Source organism: Pundamilia nyererei, unplaced genomic scaffold, assembly GCF_000239375.1.
Source record: "Pundamilia nyererei isolate P.nyererei 1_Seehausen unplaced genomic scaffold, PunNye1.0 scaffold00055, whole genome shotgun sequence".
In the NCBI taxonomy this organism is placed as follows: domain Eukaryota; kingdom Metazoa; phylum Chordata; class Actinopteri; order Cichliformes; family Cichlidae; genus Pundamilia; species Pundamilia nyererei.
Window position 1 is genome coordinate 44,447 of NW_005187456.1, and position 17,428 is coordinate 61,874.

General features: G+C 43.0%; 1 protein-coding gene across 2 annotated transcripts in view; it reads right to left on the bottom strand.

Moving 5' to 3' along the window:
• sestd1 (SEC14 and spectrin domains 1) overlaps positions 1-16,944 on the bottom strand; it is a 22,284-nt gene extending 5,340 nt beyond the window's left edge. The window contains exons 1-16 of one of the 2 annotated variants that reach the window (XM_005733753.2): positions 16,861-16,944; positions 15,202-15,271; positions 14,968-15,076; positions 14,232-14,322; positions 13,998-14,111; positions 8,993-9,106; positions 8,779-8,873; positions 8,621-8,676; positions 6,594-6,665; positions 4,906-5,063; positions 2,610-2,732; positions 2,252-2,446; positions 1,968-2,082; positions 1,704-1,869; positions 899-980; positions 682-804 (exon numbers count right to left, since the gene is read on the bottom strand). In XM_005733753.2, coding sequence (XP_005733810.1) covers positions 682-804; positions 899-980; positions 1,704-1,869; positions 1,968-2,082; positions 2,252-2,446; positions 2,610-2,732; positions 4,906-5,063; positions 6,594-6,665; positions 8,621-8,676; positions 8,779-8,873; positions 8,993-9,106; positions 13,998-14,111; positions 14,232-14,322; positions 14,968-15,076; positions 15,202-15,271 — 1,683 coding nt within the window. In that variant the 5' untranslated portion in view covers positions 16,861-16,944. Of the gene's footprint in view, positions 1-681; positions 805-898; positions 981-1,703; positions 1,870-1,967; positions 2,083-2,251; positions 2,447-2,609; positions 2,733-4,905; positions 5,064-6,593; positions 6,666-8,620; positions 8,677-8,778; positions 8,874-8,992; positions 9,107-13,997; positions 14,112-14,231; positions 14,323-14,967; positions 15,077-15,201; positions 15,272-16,300; positions 16,363-16,860 lie in introns of those variants that run through there. The other variant, XM_005733754.1, reaches the window with a different exon arrangement.
• Positions 16,945-17,428: the final 484 nt, after the last annotated feature.

Consider the following 17,428-nt stretch of genomic DNA (forward strand, 5'->3'; position numbering starts at 1 on the left):
TAGTATTTACTGCTGTTTACACTTAGCTAGACTAACATGATGTTGTTGTGTTTAGTATGTTGCTGGTTTTTTTTTTTGCTTGTTTTCTTCTTTTCCTCTCTCAACAGGTGATCCAGGAGATTTTTTTTCCTCTTCTTTCTTTTTAAGTGCCCTTTCTCACTGTCCCTCTCCCCTTCTGTTTTTCTTTTCCTTCATCTTTCTTTCTCCCTTTCCTATCCCTCAGTCATGTCTGTCCCGTCTGTAACAACTGAAAAAAAAAAAAAAAAAAAAAAAAAGGTGAACAAAAGCAACAAAAACGCAAAGCCCGGAAGAACCAATTGGCAAAAGAAAACCAATGGGGAAACCTGGTGGGCCTCAAAAAAAAAATCCGAACGCCAAAAAAACAAAAGGGAAAAGCAAAAAAAAAAAAAAAAAAAAAGAAATGACTTTGTAACCTTTTCCAAACTGTTTCTTTAGATTGTGGCTTGATGAGTCTTGATTCAGCAGCTCTGGCAGTAATCAGGGTCGTCTCTGTCTAATATTTAAATTTGTTTGATGGTTTCCAACATTTAAGTGTGAAAAACACAAAAAACAAAAACACAAGAAAAAAAACAAAAAAACGATAAGAACACTCACACGCAGATGTAGAGACACAGCCGCGAGATTTTTTATGCTAGCTAAAGATCAAGTGAAGCGTCTCACCTGAGCGACATCTACAAACTTCCTGTGTTTGTCCAGCATGGTCCTGGTCTCCTGAGAGTCGTCTCCCAGTCTGACATGAGTCTTCAACAAGGCGTCCAACAACTCACTGAGCCACTCCACTGCCTAACCAGATGCATGCACAAATTAATCATAACATAAACACATGAAATCCACATATGCGTGTGTGTTTTGTTGCGTTTTGTGTTGCATTCCTCACCTGCAAAGCGTCTTCTTCACATTTAAACAGTTGGACCATCTGTAGCATCTTCAGCCTCCTTACGTCCACCATGTCCTCACATCTGCAACACACACAGTTAAATATGCCTTCAAGTCTGGAAAACAAACAGCAGAACAGATTTTCACACCACATGCTCTTGCTGACACAACACCACAGGGAACTGTGTCTAATCTCCTGGGGGGGGTTTGCTTGTTAGGTAATTGTGTAAACCGCTGCCACTACCACAAACAAACCACATACCTCAGAATCTGAACCATTAATGAAGCGGCAATACAACGTTTGTCCTGAAGGTGGAGCCAGAGGACAGGGAAGAGAAAAGTTTAATATTTGAACAGTTCCCTTTTTTTGTGGGTGTAAATGAGAAAACCCAGAATGTAGATGAAGCCCAAAACGGGAAAGTTCACTGTGTAAAACATTTGATATTTCTGGAATTTTTTAAAAACATGATATTAGCCTTGTTAAATTATAAATAAAAGGACAGCAGTATTTGTTTTAAATATCCACCTGCATTTTCCACAGAAGCAAACAACTCTGTTTTTCCTTAGCCATTAAGCTTTATTCACTCATTTTTTGAGGATTATCGCATGAGTGAGATCTGAGGGAATCACAATCAGGATCGGGGACTTCAGATATCGGCTTTGGTTTTTATCCTGTTAGGAGTGGGAACAGGCAGTTTTTGACTCTAGCTTCAAGTGGGGAGTTAAATACAGCTTCCTTCTTGGCAAAAAAGCCCCCCAAAAACCCTCACTCACCCCTCCCTGTAGCAAAACAAGACAAAAGTAACCTCTGCTTGCGAAGCTGCATGTCCTCCATCACAGACTGGATGTGTTGAACGCCGTCCTGCTGTTCTGTGGTTGGACTCTCCGTTTCCTCCAGAGGCCAGGACGGCTGGCTGCACATCTGCTCCAGCAACAACGCCCCCTTCTGTCGCAGCGAGGTAAGACCTGCCTCTGCATTGGAGGAGATTGTTAATGTGACGGAGCACCTTCATGAAAACTATTAATTATCCTGACGGAAAAGAAGGGGATTGATTGTTCTGGGTACAAACCAACGGTTTGCAGCTTCTCCTCCAGCAGTTTGAGGTTTTGTTGAATAGCTGCTCCATCAGCTGGAGCCACATCAGCGCAGAGCATGCCCAGCAGACCGTCCAACTGCTGAGACAACTGCAGAGACAGAAAACAAACAAAAAAAACCTGGATCAGTCTGAAGAAGTCATTAGCATTTTCACAGGTCTACCCATCCTGGATAACAGCAAGACAACATTACAGGTTAGAGTAGATTTCTGCTGTCGAGCTAGGCTAATAGCCTAGCAGTGCTAAGACTGTGCTTTACCTCCTGCGTGGTGCTGTGAAAGCCCTGTGCTGCCTGCAGGACGTTCTGTCGGCTCTCCAGCTGAGCCGCCTGGCGGTAGCAGACGTCGCTCAGCTGCTGCTGCAGCGCCTTCAGCTCGGCCACTTCCTCCTCCTCTCCGGTGCTGAGCAAGGCAGCAATCTGCTGGTTCAACTCCACATAAACAGCAAACCACTCCTGTACACACAGCAAGAGACAGAATTAGCTCGTGCCTCACAGTCCTCAAACACCAAAAGCGAGTTTCTGTGATCTTTTAACAGGGAAACTAAAAACAGCAGCCGACTCATCGGATTGTTCAAATCACATGATTCTGATCACGATGATGTGTGTGTTTCGTTACACTGTGCTGGCTCTCGATCTCCTCGTGTTTTTGTTGCAGAGCCTGAGCTGATCGAATCGAGTCCCCGATCGTTTGCTGAGTCTTCAGCAGCTCTGAACCCGGACCCTGCAGCCAGGTGACCACCTGGAAGAGAGAAACACAAAATACATGATCTCCTACAGAGTCAGGAGGACAATCTACTCTGGGTACCTTCGCAAGCCGGCAAACTTGAAAAATGGTGACCATAAAAATGTAAGGAAACATGTACATTTGGTTGACATCTCACGCAGAGCCAGTACACTGAAACTGAAGCATCTGTGCTGAATTTGGCTGTTTTTATTACCATTTTCTTTAATGCTTCAAGTTAAAAAGCAATGAAACTGTCAGCAACTTCAACGTGAGGTCGATAATGCATGAAGGAGAATTTGAAAGAACTTAAGGGAAACCACAGCAAAGCCCAGTGCTTAAAGAATCTGACTACATTAACTACACTCCTTAATAACGTGATGTTAATAAAATAATAAATAAAAATAAAGTCTTTCCTCATATGGGCCACTACATTAGGCACACTGAATACAAATCAACAGCCAATAACATGGAAACAACTCCATGTGTTTAGGCATGTAAATGTGATCAAGGTGAGCATCAGAATGAGAACGTTGAAGACTTTGAGCGTAGCTTGGTTGTTGATGCCAGACAGGTTGGTCTGAGCATTTCAGAAACTGCTGATCTGCTGGGATTTCCCCCCACAAAACCATCTCTGGGGTTTACAGAGAATGGCCCAAAAACGAAAAAACATCCAGTCAGCAGCAGTTCTCTGGGTTAAAATAGGCTACAGTAACTCAAATAACCTCTTGTTATAATCAAGGTATGCAGAAGAGCATCTCTGAACGTAATAAAACATTGAAGCAGATGGGTTATAGCAGCAGAAGACCACACTGGGTACCACTCCTGTCAGCCAAAGGCAGAGGCTGAGGCTACAGTTCACAGCTGCTCACAAAATCAGAAAGAGAAGACCGGAAAAACTTTGCCTTGTCTTCTGTCACATTCAGATGATAGGGTCAGAATTTGGCATAAACAACAGGAAAGCAGCATTGTATTAAAAATGCTGGCTGTTGCTGATGGTTTAATGGTGTGGGATTTTCTTGCCACACTTTAGGCCCATTACATCAAACAGAGCATCGTTTAAACGCCACAGCCTAACTGTATATATATATCCATCTCTTTCCTGCCAACTATGTAACAAAGCTCAAATCATCTCAAACTGGTTTCTTGACCATGGCAATGACTTTACTGTACTCAAACGGCCTAGGTAGTAGAGCCACTCAAGCATCTGGATTGCATGCACTTCTGGATCATTTCACTCTCCAACAGGAACCTTGGTGCATCTCAGAGCAGCAGAGTGACCAGCAGGATCTTTGAACCTACTGCTGCCAGACGTGATATCAGTATAGATCATCACATGCTTGAGAATTAAATTAGAATGATCAGTGTAAAGTAAACCAATGTGTAAGCAATTAAAAAGGATTTCTCCTTGTCAACATCAAAGAGTGGAGCCACACTTTTTCTTTTTCCCCCCTTTTTCCACAACAAAACCTACGTTTTCTTTAAAAAGGAAGCTGGTAAATGTTTCCTTCTCACAAACTCTAAACCCAGTCTGCCTGTTCATGTAGTGAGTTTTAAATACAAGGAAAAACCAGGATGCCAACACCTGTGACATCACATCAAGAAAGCGGGCTTCATGTGCAGAATTGGTGATGGGTCTGAAATGTGTGTAAGGTTTCCCTGGAAAGCAGTATTTGCATGATCATCATTTTACTCAATAACCTAAAAACTATGCAAGTTACAGCTTCATACAGCTATCAGTATGAAGGCTGTCTGTGTGCTTGTATTTATACAGCACGGTAACAGCTTATCCAGATGTGTGTGTGTGTGTGTCAGGATCATAACTTGATTGTATTTATCAGGTCAGTGATGCCTTGAAGAGCTTGAGCACACACATGAACAGTTTGATCAAGATCTAGGCCAACAACTACCTCAAATCCTCCGAGCTAGTGACCGACATTTTTCAGTTACTATGGTAACCCTAGGCTCATCTCCAAGACACTGGTGTTAACCATCAGCCCCTGCAGCTGAAAGAACTCCACAAACAAGCGAGTTTACTTCATCTCGCCCTCAAGTGCTGCTGAGCAGTGAGGCAGCTCACTGACACAAAGGGTCAAAAATAAAAGTTGCTAAAAAGGATGAAACGCAGCAGTGTTTGCACATGAAACTGAAATATATTGAGATGGACACTCGATGCATGTGTGCGCGTTACCTGCATGACTTTGGCGTGGATCTCATCAAGCTGGGTGCGTTTGTTTCGCTGCCTGCAGAGCTCCTGGTATCTGGTGTACTGCTCTCTGAGGGAGTCCAGCAGCTTCATCACCTGAGGCTGAGCCAGCAGCTCCTCTTCCATTGGACACCAGGCTGGACCTGAAGTTCAGAGAGAGGTCAGGAAGAAGGTCTGTGGGATTTTAGCATTTCACATCTACTCTTACAAAACGTGCTGACAATGGTTCCTCATCAGGAAACTGAAATGTCAGCTCTCTCGTGTAGGATACCCCGGCACTATAAAATGAACTGTTCAAATAAAACTTTATCACTGTTTCTCTAAACTTTAATGATTCATTCACAATAGGAAAACTGAGCTAAGGTGGATGGAGGAAATAAACTAAACTGATCATGTGCAAGTGTGATCACCTCTCTAAAGAAGTAGTTTGGGACGTTTGCTGCACTGGAACATTCAGTTGTTTTTAATACAATGTCTCAAACTTCCCAGGAATAGATGTCCCAGCAAATTCACTCTAAAGTCTGACCATGTAATATATTCAGGGGGAAAAAAAACCCTCAAAAGTGGCATCTCATAAGTTCATGACAGTGCAATTAGAAAAGACTTTACAAGTATGGTTTGTGTTGAAGGGTTGGCGAAAGCCTCAAAAAAAAAAGCATAGCAGCACAACGGTTTGAAAAGCTGCATCTGAACAAACCACAACACTTCTGGAACAATGCTCTTTGGACAAACAAACGACACCACAGTGGAGATGTTTGGCTGTAACGCACAGCACCACATTTGGTGAAAATCAAACTCCTCTTACCAACTTTCAAACACAGTGATGGAGGAGTGATGATTTGGGCTGGTTTTGCAGCCACAGGACCTGGGCAGCTTGCAGTCACTGAAATGTTCATGAACCCCTCTGCATACAAATTATTCTAGTCAAATGTGGATTATGCAGCAGGACAATGATCCCAAGCACAGGAGCAAATCCACAACAGAATGACTGAAAAAGAAAAGAATCCAAGATCCAGAGCTCATCCGGATTGAAAAGCTGGGATTTTAAGAGAGCTGTGCATCAACAAATGCTCCAAATCCAAAAAACTGAAGCAATGGTGTAAAAAAAACAAAGAAACAAAAAAAAACAAAAAACAAAAAACACAATGGGCTAGAATTCTTCCACAGTGATGTGAGAAACTGATAAACTTTAAGCTTAGTCAGAGTTTAGAAGGGCTCCATCTAAATTTACTTTCATTTCCATGGTTATACTTCCATAGCAACTTTTCTGGCTCTCTGCCAGTGTAAGGTTTAGTCCCATCAGGCCTGATGCTATACTGCATTTACCTCACAGCATTTTGTGATGATTCTACATGTGCAGCTTCTTGAAGACATACCACAGTAGAAGCAGATCAGTATGAACTGAATTAGTGGAGGCCGAGGCCTCAGCTGTGATGTTTCTTAGTTCTTAAACAATGTTACACAGAACTCCAGTAGCCAACACAGCATCCACTTACACTGCGTCACACTGTACTGTACACAGTGCATAGTACTCTCCAGGAAATGAATGGCTGCATTCATGCGCCAAACTCCAGAGAAAACAAAGGACACCTCTTAATTAATCTGTGCATCACCCTTCTGTCTGAGCTGAGCCAGCACAGCGACATTTGGGTGACTGACAGCTGCTTGCTCACCTCCCTGTCCTCCTCCTCCTCCCTCTGAGCCGTTGAAACGTCGCTGCTGCAGCTCCGACAGCAACTCATGACCTTCAGCAGACACACACACAGAGACAGAGAGAGAGAGAGGAGAGTTGAGATTTAAAAAGGTGGTAAAAAGCATCAGAAGCAATAATGAGTCAATGCTTGTGTAAATGCTGCTAAATTACGAAAGGATCTGGTGGAGGGAGGAGGGTGGTACTACAAACAAAGACTCCTTTCACCTCAGCCCAAGACGCGCGCACACACACACACACACACACAATCATAGGCCCCTCTGTACAGTCAACACATCCATCCTTCCTGTGTTTTCAGTGTGTTCTTTAGATTTTGATGGTAGCAAACTTGCAATGGGAAAAACATATTTAAAAAAATACAATTTAAAAACATTCCTTGTAAATGCAACGATGAAAACAAAACAAAAACCACACAGCTTGCTTTGTTTAAAGGTACAGTGAGTAAAATCTCACCAGTAAATCTCAATAGATCGCAGCTTGCAGTCAACTGAGTCCTGTTTTCTTTCCGCTCCCAATTCGAATGCATAATCCGAGCTACAGTAGCCACTGTAGGACAAACAACTCTGGCTGCCCTTCATCCGTAGTAAGTGTAGGCTGTCAGTTTGCCGTTTAACCCAGCTATCGATATGTGTCCACATCCCTTTACTCCGGAGGAAGCCGTAAAACTTTGTGAAAGCAGTCCGATATGAGTTGATGAATTAGTGAAGATCGCTTCTGTTCGATGACAGCGATACTGAGGTGAATGTTGAGGATGTCCTGAACTCTTTTGTCAGCAAGCACTGCCTTTTTTGCTGCTGACAGCCTGTGTTATATATTTGTGTATATTTATGAGTACAAAATTATTTATTTTTGCACTAAATAACCTGAAAAAAATATATAGTGTCTTTACTGTTTGAAAAATGGTTGTGTGTGTTCTTCCAGTTTTGTGCCCATGGCTCAGGACTGCAGAAGCCAAGTGTGTTGTGCTGACTGGCTAATCATTAATACCTCCACTGTAGTTACTGAACTGCGAAACCACCGCTTTCTAGAATCCAAGAACTCAATCAAGTGGATAGAGTCTCAAGTGGGAGTGGAACGCCCACCTGCCTTATCAATCAGCACTTTTCATTCAACATTACCAGTTAAAATACAGATTTTAATCAGCAAATAATCTTAGAAACAGCTCCACTAGAGCACCCAGCGTGGCTGACATCTTTGAAATATTTAAGAAATATCTGTGTTTATTTATTTATTTATTTTTCCACAGTGTGCAGCACCCACACACACCCAAGCACACTGTAGCAAAGATTATGCAAAATGCCTCGACTTCCTAAATGATCATTCTGCTGCAGTGGTCTATAAAAGCAAAATTACTTTAAATTGTGTCACTGCCCAAATACTCGCAGACAGACTGTTTGTGCTCTTGGCAAGCTGTAGTTGTCACGTCTTTGTAAAGCACTCCAGTCAACATTTGATGTATTTAAACATGCTCTATTAATTTTTCCTGTGTTAGAATTGTATGTTTCTGCAGCAAGAAGAGCAGAATGATTGTTCAGTCAACCATCATGTCTGTGCTTCATTATCGAGATATTCTCTCCCCTCCTGCCGCCTGCTTGACCTGAAAGCTTGATACAGTTTATCGTTGTGCTTTAGGAGCTATCATAGAAATCACTGTGTGCTTTGTGAAGAAGTAGGTTGGACCTCAATGGGGAAAAGAGGAATGCACTACATTATTTTTTCCATTCACAATTGTCCACTACCTGATTTTCAAAACCACTGCTCATCTTATCAGGAGTATTTAATCACTCCTCAGGTCAACACTAAACTGACCTTTCAATCCACTGAATCATTTAAAGAGGCTTAAAAAAAGTCGAATGCCTCCTCACGCTGGGTGTTGTTACTATCGAGAGTTGCATGTATTTTACCTGCTAGTCCAGCAGTACAAATGCAATCAGATTTACATAATCTTAGTTCCTGAAAGAGGATAAAGTAAAGAAAATGTATATTTACCAGTCTGAAGGACAGTCTCAGGGTCAAACGATGGCAAGAGAGCACAGTCGGCAGATCTGCAGAGGACAGACAAGACACACGGCTCTGGATTTCACCCGTCTGCCCTCAGTTTAGTTTAAACTGTAGACGTGTGTGTGTGTGTGTGTGTGTGTACTTACTTGTCCTTGTCCATTGAGCTGCTTTTATCAGCATCATTGATGATCGACAGCTCGTCCAGCAGTGACGTAGACTCCTTCGTGAACTTCTCAAAAACCTGCAACAAAGCCAAACACTCAGTTCTGGTGCCAGGTTACCATGGCAACAAATATTTTAAGTTACAGAAATACCTCGAAAGCTTAAAAAAAAAAAAAAAAAAAAAAAATAGATAGATACCAGTCTCTTGTTGAGCCAGTCGCTGTGGTCATAGTCCAGACTTCCTCCGAAATCATCCGTCAGCTGACACGGTTCAATGTAACGAGTCAGCTTATTGGCTGAAACCAGGATCACCTGACAGGAAGCAGAGATGCCAACATGCAACACATATCAGTAGGGAGAAACACACTAAACACACTGTGTGCAATTTTGAGAAATGGCATGTAGGTTTCAATATAGAAGTAATACAGAGGTCAACCTGGACTATAGAAACTAACCCGAAACTACAGAACACTTCAGAACATGTAAGTCAGCCAGAACAGACAGTCTATCATAAAGCCACTCAATATTACTTTCAGATTTACAGTTTGTGTGACCTTTTAAAAGAAATGCTTTATTAATGTTTTGGAAATCTTACCTTTTGTTAGAAGCATTTACTAATTAGTCCATGGCTTCATCACATATATGTAACAGCAGGCATCAAACTCAAGGCCCAAGGGCCCAAATCTGGCCTCCAGTGACTATAAATCTGGCCCTACTAGTTGTAACTGTGATCTGCACATCGATATGCAACGCGCACGCACCACAAAACTAAATAGAGGCGCACTCAACTGTACCTGCAAGCTAATACAAAAAGGCACAAAAAATAAAAAAGGCACAGGAGAAAAAGGACCATTGAGGGCAGACGATTTCAAGATGGTTGTTGGGTGCTACATCCATTTACCATGAGACACTCTTATACGTCTTGGATTTTGAAACCACACAACCAGCAGGGAAACTGAGCTACAGACTTGGAAGAGAGTCTTCAGAAAGACACAGGCACACACAACGACGAATAAAATATCTTTATCAGCCGAATCTCAAAGTTTCATTAATGGCTAAGTGGTAAGACACCAAGGCAACTTGTTGATTATCTATTGATCTGTTGAGGCTTTTATGTGGATCAATTTGTGTAAATGTGTAACGTAAGGCTACATGGGACATGAATGAGCATCCACCCAGGATATTTTATTTGGATTGAAGTAGGGCATGTCAATAAACTGTATTCAAGTCCATAATTTGTTGGACAAATACAAATTTTTTTGCTACCACAGAGGATTTTCAATCAAACAACATGTGACAACATGTCACTGAAGTGCAGAATATCAGCTTGAATTCAACTAATTAAAGGATTGCGTTAACTCCATGGAATTACAGGTTTTAATACATAGAATCCCAATTAGTCCTCTGGCATGAACCTGAAACTGGAAGAAAAGAAAAGAAAAGAAAAAATAACACCTGCACAGTCCTGAACCGATGAATGATGTGTTTATTGATGATGTGACTGTTGATATGAGAGGCAGGATGAATTGTGAAGTGTACAGGGCTAAAGACTCTGCTCAGACAAATACCGCAAAACTGATGGGACTGTAGTTCACTGTAAATCGATAATGACCCAAAGCATACTGCAAAAAACAAGTGTCGAGTGTCTCGATGCAAAGAAATCAAGACTTTTCCAGCGGCAAAGTCAGTCACCTGATTTCAGCCCAGCAGAGCGTGCATCTCAGTTATTAAATACAAAACTGAACACAGAAAGACTCACAAACATGCAGTGACTGGATGCGTCTGCAGCAAAGGCCCAGCAGAGCAGCTCTAGGGAGGAAACACAGCATATGGTGATGTCCATGGATTCTAGATGTCAGTCACTGGCTGCTACGGATTCTAATCCAATAAACAATCCTTACATTTAAGATCATGTTTGTCTGTCTAATTTGAGGCTCTGATATCAGTGATTGGTGGATTAAACACAGTTTCTTCAATCTCTGCCACATGCCAGGCAGCCAGTCTGTGTGTTCATGTCTCAGGAGCCCTGTGAGACGTAGGTATGTCTGAGGAAGGGCATACATAACTAGTCCTTGTTTTCAGAGGAAATTTAGAAGCCACTGCACTGAGTGCTGATTGTTTGGATCCATCAACCAAGCGGAGTGCTTGGAACACAATAAACTTCTCTTTTGGCTTTCTAAATCTGCAGATTCATTCAGCATTCCTGAAATGTAGTTTTTAAAAGAGAACAAACAAATATGAATTTGTTTTGTTTGTTTTTTAATTGCTGCTTTGTAAGTAAACCTGCTAAGACAGCTGACGTAGAGTCAAACTTCCAGTTGTCACTGCAACAGATGCCGGCAGACGAATTGGACTCAGCTAGCGTGTGTCTGCATGTTTATTTAAATGTGAGGTCAGATGTTTGAGCAGCTGTACAACCCACACCCTGCTGTGTCACCCTCAGAGACACTCCATAGTTCGGATGAGTAACATTTCAGCACCATCACTGGAATCTCTAACAGCTGTGTGCGCGTGTGCGCAGAGGGGCGTGCACAGCAGAGATGTGGCCACCAGTGACAACGCAGCATGTATGAAATTCAGCAACTTGTAGCAACTACAGGAGAAAAAAAAAAATAACCGCTGGGTATGCCAGTGCATACTTAAAACAGGTACATACTTAAAACTTATCTAAACTTTGAAGCAACTGTTAATACATTTAGAAAAGACAAAAAATAACTGATTGAGATATGACAGTGTGACAAATATATTAGAGGTTTAGCTACAGTATGCAACCGCAAGACTGCCAGCAATCAGCCACAAGCTCAGTGATGATGGTCTGTGTATGGGCAGTAATACTCCAGTGCATTGAATGAGACAGATGTAATTTATGAGACCACCAGCTCTCTTTCTTTTGACCATATTATTTTAAATATTTAGCTCATGAGCCGACTTCTGAAATGTTCACACGTCCTTAAACGCACCACCAGGGAGATTTCTTGCCCTGAGAACAAAACCAAAAAAGCTCCAATTTCACTACTAAAATAAAGTCACCTTAACATTGGCTGTGACGGATTATCTTTATTTAACAACTATCAAGTCGATACAGATCAACCAACTTGCTCCGGTTGCCATGGTAACAATCGTGGAGCCAACGTGGCTGTGGAAATCTGGGTCACAATGACTACTGATCTCTGTCGGTAAAACCATCTGTTGTAATAGAGGAGGAGGCAGACACACAAACACACTCACACTCCATTGATCCTGTCTCAGGTTTCCAGCAGCACTCAGGACAGTTAACGACGCTCAAGGTTATTATAACTGGCGTACTTGCTCTGTGCGTGATATCGGGTGACAACAAAGATCAGAAGGGTACGTGTGTACGTGTGCGTTTTAAACCAAAAATCAAGAGGAAAAGAAAATGAGAATGAAAAAAATCGTTTGGTTCATTCCAATGTTGGAGAAAAACTGGGACATTCACACTGGCCCAAGTCCTCCATGTAAAAGCAGCCATTTCATCCTTTAGGTGTGGCAGTTACACTGTTTTTGTCTGAAGACGGGGAGGACACAAAGTTGCACCAACAACCTTTTGTTGACTGAGAAGAAATCAATTCAACTTTATTTACATAATGCCAAATCACAACAACAGTAACCACACAGTGCTTTATACTGTAATATAAAGACCATACAATAACAGACAGAAAACCCGAACAACTACACGACCCCCTTTGAGCAAGCACCTGGTGATAGTGGGAAGGAAAAACTCCCTTTTAACAGGAAGAAACCTCCAGCAGAACCACACTCAGCAAGGTGCAGCCACCTGCTGTGACTGGTTGGGGGTGAGGGGAAGAAGACAAGACAAAAGACACTGTGGAAGGGAGAGCCAGAGCTTAATGCTAAGTAATGATTAAATACAAAGTGTTGTATAAACACATAGAAAGTGAAGAAGAAACAGTGCATCATGGGAAGCTCCCAGCAGTCTCAGCCTCCTGCAGAGTTACTAAGAGAGGATTTCAGGGCCACATGATCCTTTTATTGAAAAGAAGTGTTTTAAACCTAATCTTAAAGAAAAGTAGAGAAGGTGTCTGTCTCCCAAATCCAAACTGGGAGCTGGTTCCACAGAAGAGGGGCCTGAAACCTCAAGGCTCTGCCTCCCATTCTACTTTCAAGTATCGTAGGAACCAAAGATTTTCCAGGATGAATAGTAAAACTGATTATTTTGCATAAACTGGCCCTGAAGTAACCAGTGCACAAGTGACTGAGTTAAGAGTCAGCACAAAACAAAGTGAAAAGAAAATAAATACAATACTGGTAAATGGCCTGTATTTGTATAGCGCTTTTATTAGAACCACTTCTCACAGCCGCAGTAACAGGAGTCTGGAGCCACGCAGCTGTGTGGGGCTATACTTAGGGCAGAGCGCTGCACTGCGAGAGACGCCAAAAAAAGCACAAGCAGCCTGCTGATAATGACCAGTACTAACAAGGTTAAGTTTTACAGGTATCCCACTACCACCTCTATAGTTTAGCATAAACACAAAGTGAAGCCGATGTGAGCACAGTTTGTAAGTTATTGCCCTGATGCCGATGTGTGGCCATGGATTTCCGTCATAAAATGATGAGCATGATGAAACATGATTGCAAGAAGATGTTATTTCCCTACAAGCAGGTATCCCGACACGCAAACTTAACAACTGCATGTGTAAAAATAAGCAAACAAAGCAGCCACCATATGCTGTTAGGCCCTCTCAAGTGCTAGGGGAAGGACTACCTCTCTTGCAAGCAGCTGCTTGTGAATTTAAAAGTCTACATGTGGGAATCAACCTGATTTTTGACAGGCTGGAGATGGAAACTAAGAGTTTACACCACGTGTGACAGAACTCTAAAGCCAGAGCTTTGGATTAGGTGTCACCATTTCTCAAAACCAAAACATGTATAATACTGCAAAAGAGAACAGTGATAGTCTCTGTTTCTTCTTAAGGTTATATGGAACATGGAAAGTTGGAGCAGTGATGAAGGGAACCAAACCCCACTCTAATAATCTGAGGTTTACAAGAAATGCTTCTTACACGCCGGCCATTTGTCTAAAATGGCCCCAGATGGGGAAACTCCCAGCTTCACGTGAGGCAAAATATGACTTGTTTTCATTTGAGGTACAAATCTTCAACATCCACAAACCCACAGAGAGAGATCGTGCTTAAAGTGTAAAGTTAGCAGCTCAGAGACTCACCTCAAAGCCCAGACGGTCTTTCTCCTTCCAGAAGCAGAAGTGTGTCACCTTCTTATCCCAGAATTCATCTGGCTTCACCACGCAGACCAGCGACACTTCAGGTGGGATCACATTCTGAAACAGCATCAACGCCACCATTAGCCCGCTGCTTTTTAAAGAACACCCATAGCAGCCAATGCATTAACGCAGCTTAAGCCTGCGTTGTGCCTGCGGGGACTCTAAATGTGTTTCTACCTGCAACATGAGCACCACAGTCTTCACGGTGTTCCACTGAGACTTCCGTCCATCCACGATAACAGTGAAACCCCGAGCCTTACACTTCTCACTGGCACAGACAAAGAGAGGGAGTGTGTTACCAACAGCACACGCACACCCCATCATTTACATACACAGTTTCCTGTTTGAGCATCATTTGGGTAGCCAGCTCACCAAGCTGCTGCTACAGAGACTACTTTATGTTTTCTTCACCAGTACAAATGGTAACAAAAATAAAGCCTGAGACTATTTTTTATTTGTTTTATATGCTTTTCACACATTCCCAGCATCGGGTATATTTCTGCTCCTCTTTCAAGTCCATCTATATACCAGTTTGTCAGCTATAAACAACCTACAGGAGCTTAAACAGCTCATCCAGCGTGTGTTGGAAGAAACGAAGCGTGAGCTGAAGAGGCCAGATATGGAAAATGGGACTGAATCACCTGTGGAGCTGCCAAGAATTACAGCTGTCAGATCGTGCTGGGGACGCTCAAAAAGGACGAGTTGAAAAATAGTAACACTTAATAAACTAGAATCATCCTTTAAGCTGGATTTCTACACTCGAGCCACAGGGTTCAGATCCAGCAGCTCCTCGCTGACAAGCCAAAACCCAAACATGTCTAAAAGCATTAAAAGTGAAATCCAACAGTCTCCGGGTGACACAACTGCTCTGGGACACACACCAGACTGTCCTCAGTCGTGTCTCTGTGTGTACCTTGGGATGCTAAGCAGGTAGTCCAGCGTGGCGCTAAGCTCCTCCATGCTGGTCTGATCTGAACTGAGAGGGATGTTCAGAATCAGACCACTGCGCCGGTCTTTACCCCCTGAAGAGTGACAGGCAGACGGGTGGGAGAGGGGAGGAATCAGATTACAGCTCAAACTGGGATGACCACAGGATTGAGGAAACAGGTGTCGATATTTTCTTTTCTTTTAAATCCAAGTGTTTTACCTGACAAGAAGGCCAGTTTCTTCTTGAGAATGGGGAGGATGGTGGTCGCTTCCATTGTGACAGCAGACATCTGTAAACACACATGCAGACAGTTTTTCCTCCTTAAGTCTAAGGTATCCTTTCTAAAGCTAAAAGCAGTGTGAGTTAGTGGAAAAGAGGCCCACTGTTACACGAGATAGTCAATAAACTCCAACACTAGACCACAGTTTTCAAACCTGCACGATCAGATGTTGGCCCACAGGCTCACACTTTAACAGCTCTGAGGTGCTTGACCAGAATGTGAATGTGCATTAACTACACAGAAATCCCGCAGCTAACGAGTTTACAGCGTCCTTGCAAGTCAGTGCAGGAGCACAGCAGCCATAGGTGATAAAAAACAGCTCTGGGGGTGGCTGCTAAAAAGCTGCGTCCAGCTCGAAGTGTCAGAGCAATATCAGCGAAGCAGCACTGTGATTTTCGTGTGCGGATTTTCTCTCAGCTGGCGCTTCTCCCGGCTGATTCAGATTCTTGGCTCCGGCCTCGGCCTGCGATTTACTGCCCGCCTCATCGGCATGTCAGCGCGGTTCAAGCAGTCAGCCAGTAAATCAGTCAGTTTGCATTTCTGTCAGCTTATCGGCCGACTTAACATCTGTGGTGATTTTTTTTAACCCCCGCCCTTTCTACAGTTGTTGCATTGTTTCTCACACTCCCCTATTAAAGGCTGTGCTCCTTTAAAGAACAGTCTGGGCTTTTCAGTTAATTACAGCAGTGCTGGAGGACTTAATGTAGGCTCTACAGAAAAATGTCAACCTATTCCTTTTTTATTCCATCTCAGTGTTTTTGTAGATTTAGCTCCTTACCATCTAAGCTGCTTTCTGTTGCTTGTAATTTGAGACACAGCAATCACCCCCATGCAAGCCATAACACAGGATTGCAACTCCTTTAATTTCAGTGTAGTGTTCGGATTTATTCAGTTACACAGGCATGCTGAGTGCAATCATGCAGTTCACATAGTGACCTTGACGTGATGTGGCACACAGACACTCAGCACTTTATCGAGCTTCTAACTTGGAGTTATATTCAAGCTTTGTGTTTGCAGTATTCTTGTTTTTGGCCTTACAGTGAGTCATGTCGATCTGGTGTCTGGAGAGCTGTGGGGTCCTTGCTTTATTACATCTGATGATCACACAGTTCTGACTAGTTGAAGATTTTGAAAAACAAAATTCTTTCAGTCATGACATATTTTATCATTTTTACCTCTTTTTTTAAAAAGTATAAACTCATGCTCCACTATCTTCTGTTACTGTTTCTGTGCTACTCCTCTGCTAAACTTTGCGTCACATTTATGATTTGGCACAAAGGTGTTCATTGTGCTATTTGCAGCAGATGTAGTATTAGTTAGATTAAATGATTTGGTCCCTGCAGCACCAGTCTGTGTCTATCTCCTCCTGGTGCTGCTGCTGATGGGGCTTCACCTTCGTCCTCCTGCAGCTTATCCGGCCCAGCTCGGTGTGTCTCGGCTTGGTTCGGCTCGGCCCACAGACACAATGACCTACATTCACAGCTGCAGACTGCGGCTGCTGCAGCCGTAACCTCCCCTTCACTGCAAACCTCGACCCGCCCAGCCTCGGCAGCTCCGGGATCCACAACAGCAGCTATCGATCCCGCACGTTTTCTTACCTTTTCAGTCAAATCTGCGGCATTTTCCCTGTCCCGATTTTTTTCCTCCTCCTAGTCCCCCCTCCTCTTCTCCTCTGTCGCTTCTTCTCCTCTGCAGTTTTTCCCTTCTTCCTCTCTCTTCCCTACTCCTCCTCTTCTGTGTCCTCTCGGGCGGATTTATCAGCAGATAGTGAATCTGTTCTCCATGAAACACCGAGGAGCTCAGCGAGCTCACAGTACGCTTTCAACACCGCTGCAGTCCTACTCCAAACACACACTCACAAGGCAGGCGTTGGAGCTGGCTGTTGTGCGCAGCCTCAGTGTAGCCAAATCGAAGAACGCGACTTCCGGTGAAAACGACTTTCCAAATAAATGCCTGGAGGAACAATTTCCCACCACATTTTATAGAGGAGCCAATGTTTACTTATGCATTACTTATCAGCATTTATTTACAACCACGATTTGCACACTTTTGCCCTCTTGTTTTTTTCGTTTGTTTTTTTCAGAAACATTGGAAATATGTTGCGTGTGTGTAAAGCTTTATTTCCCCCATTTCCTCAGTATTCATTTTACATCCGGGCACACACGT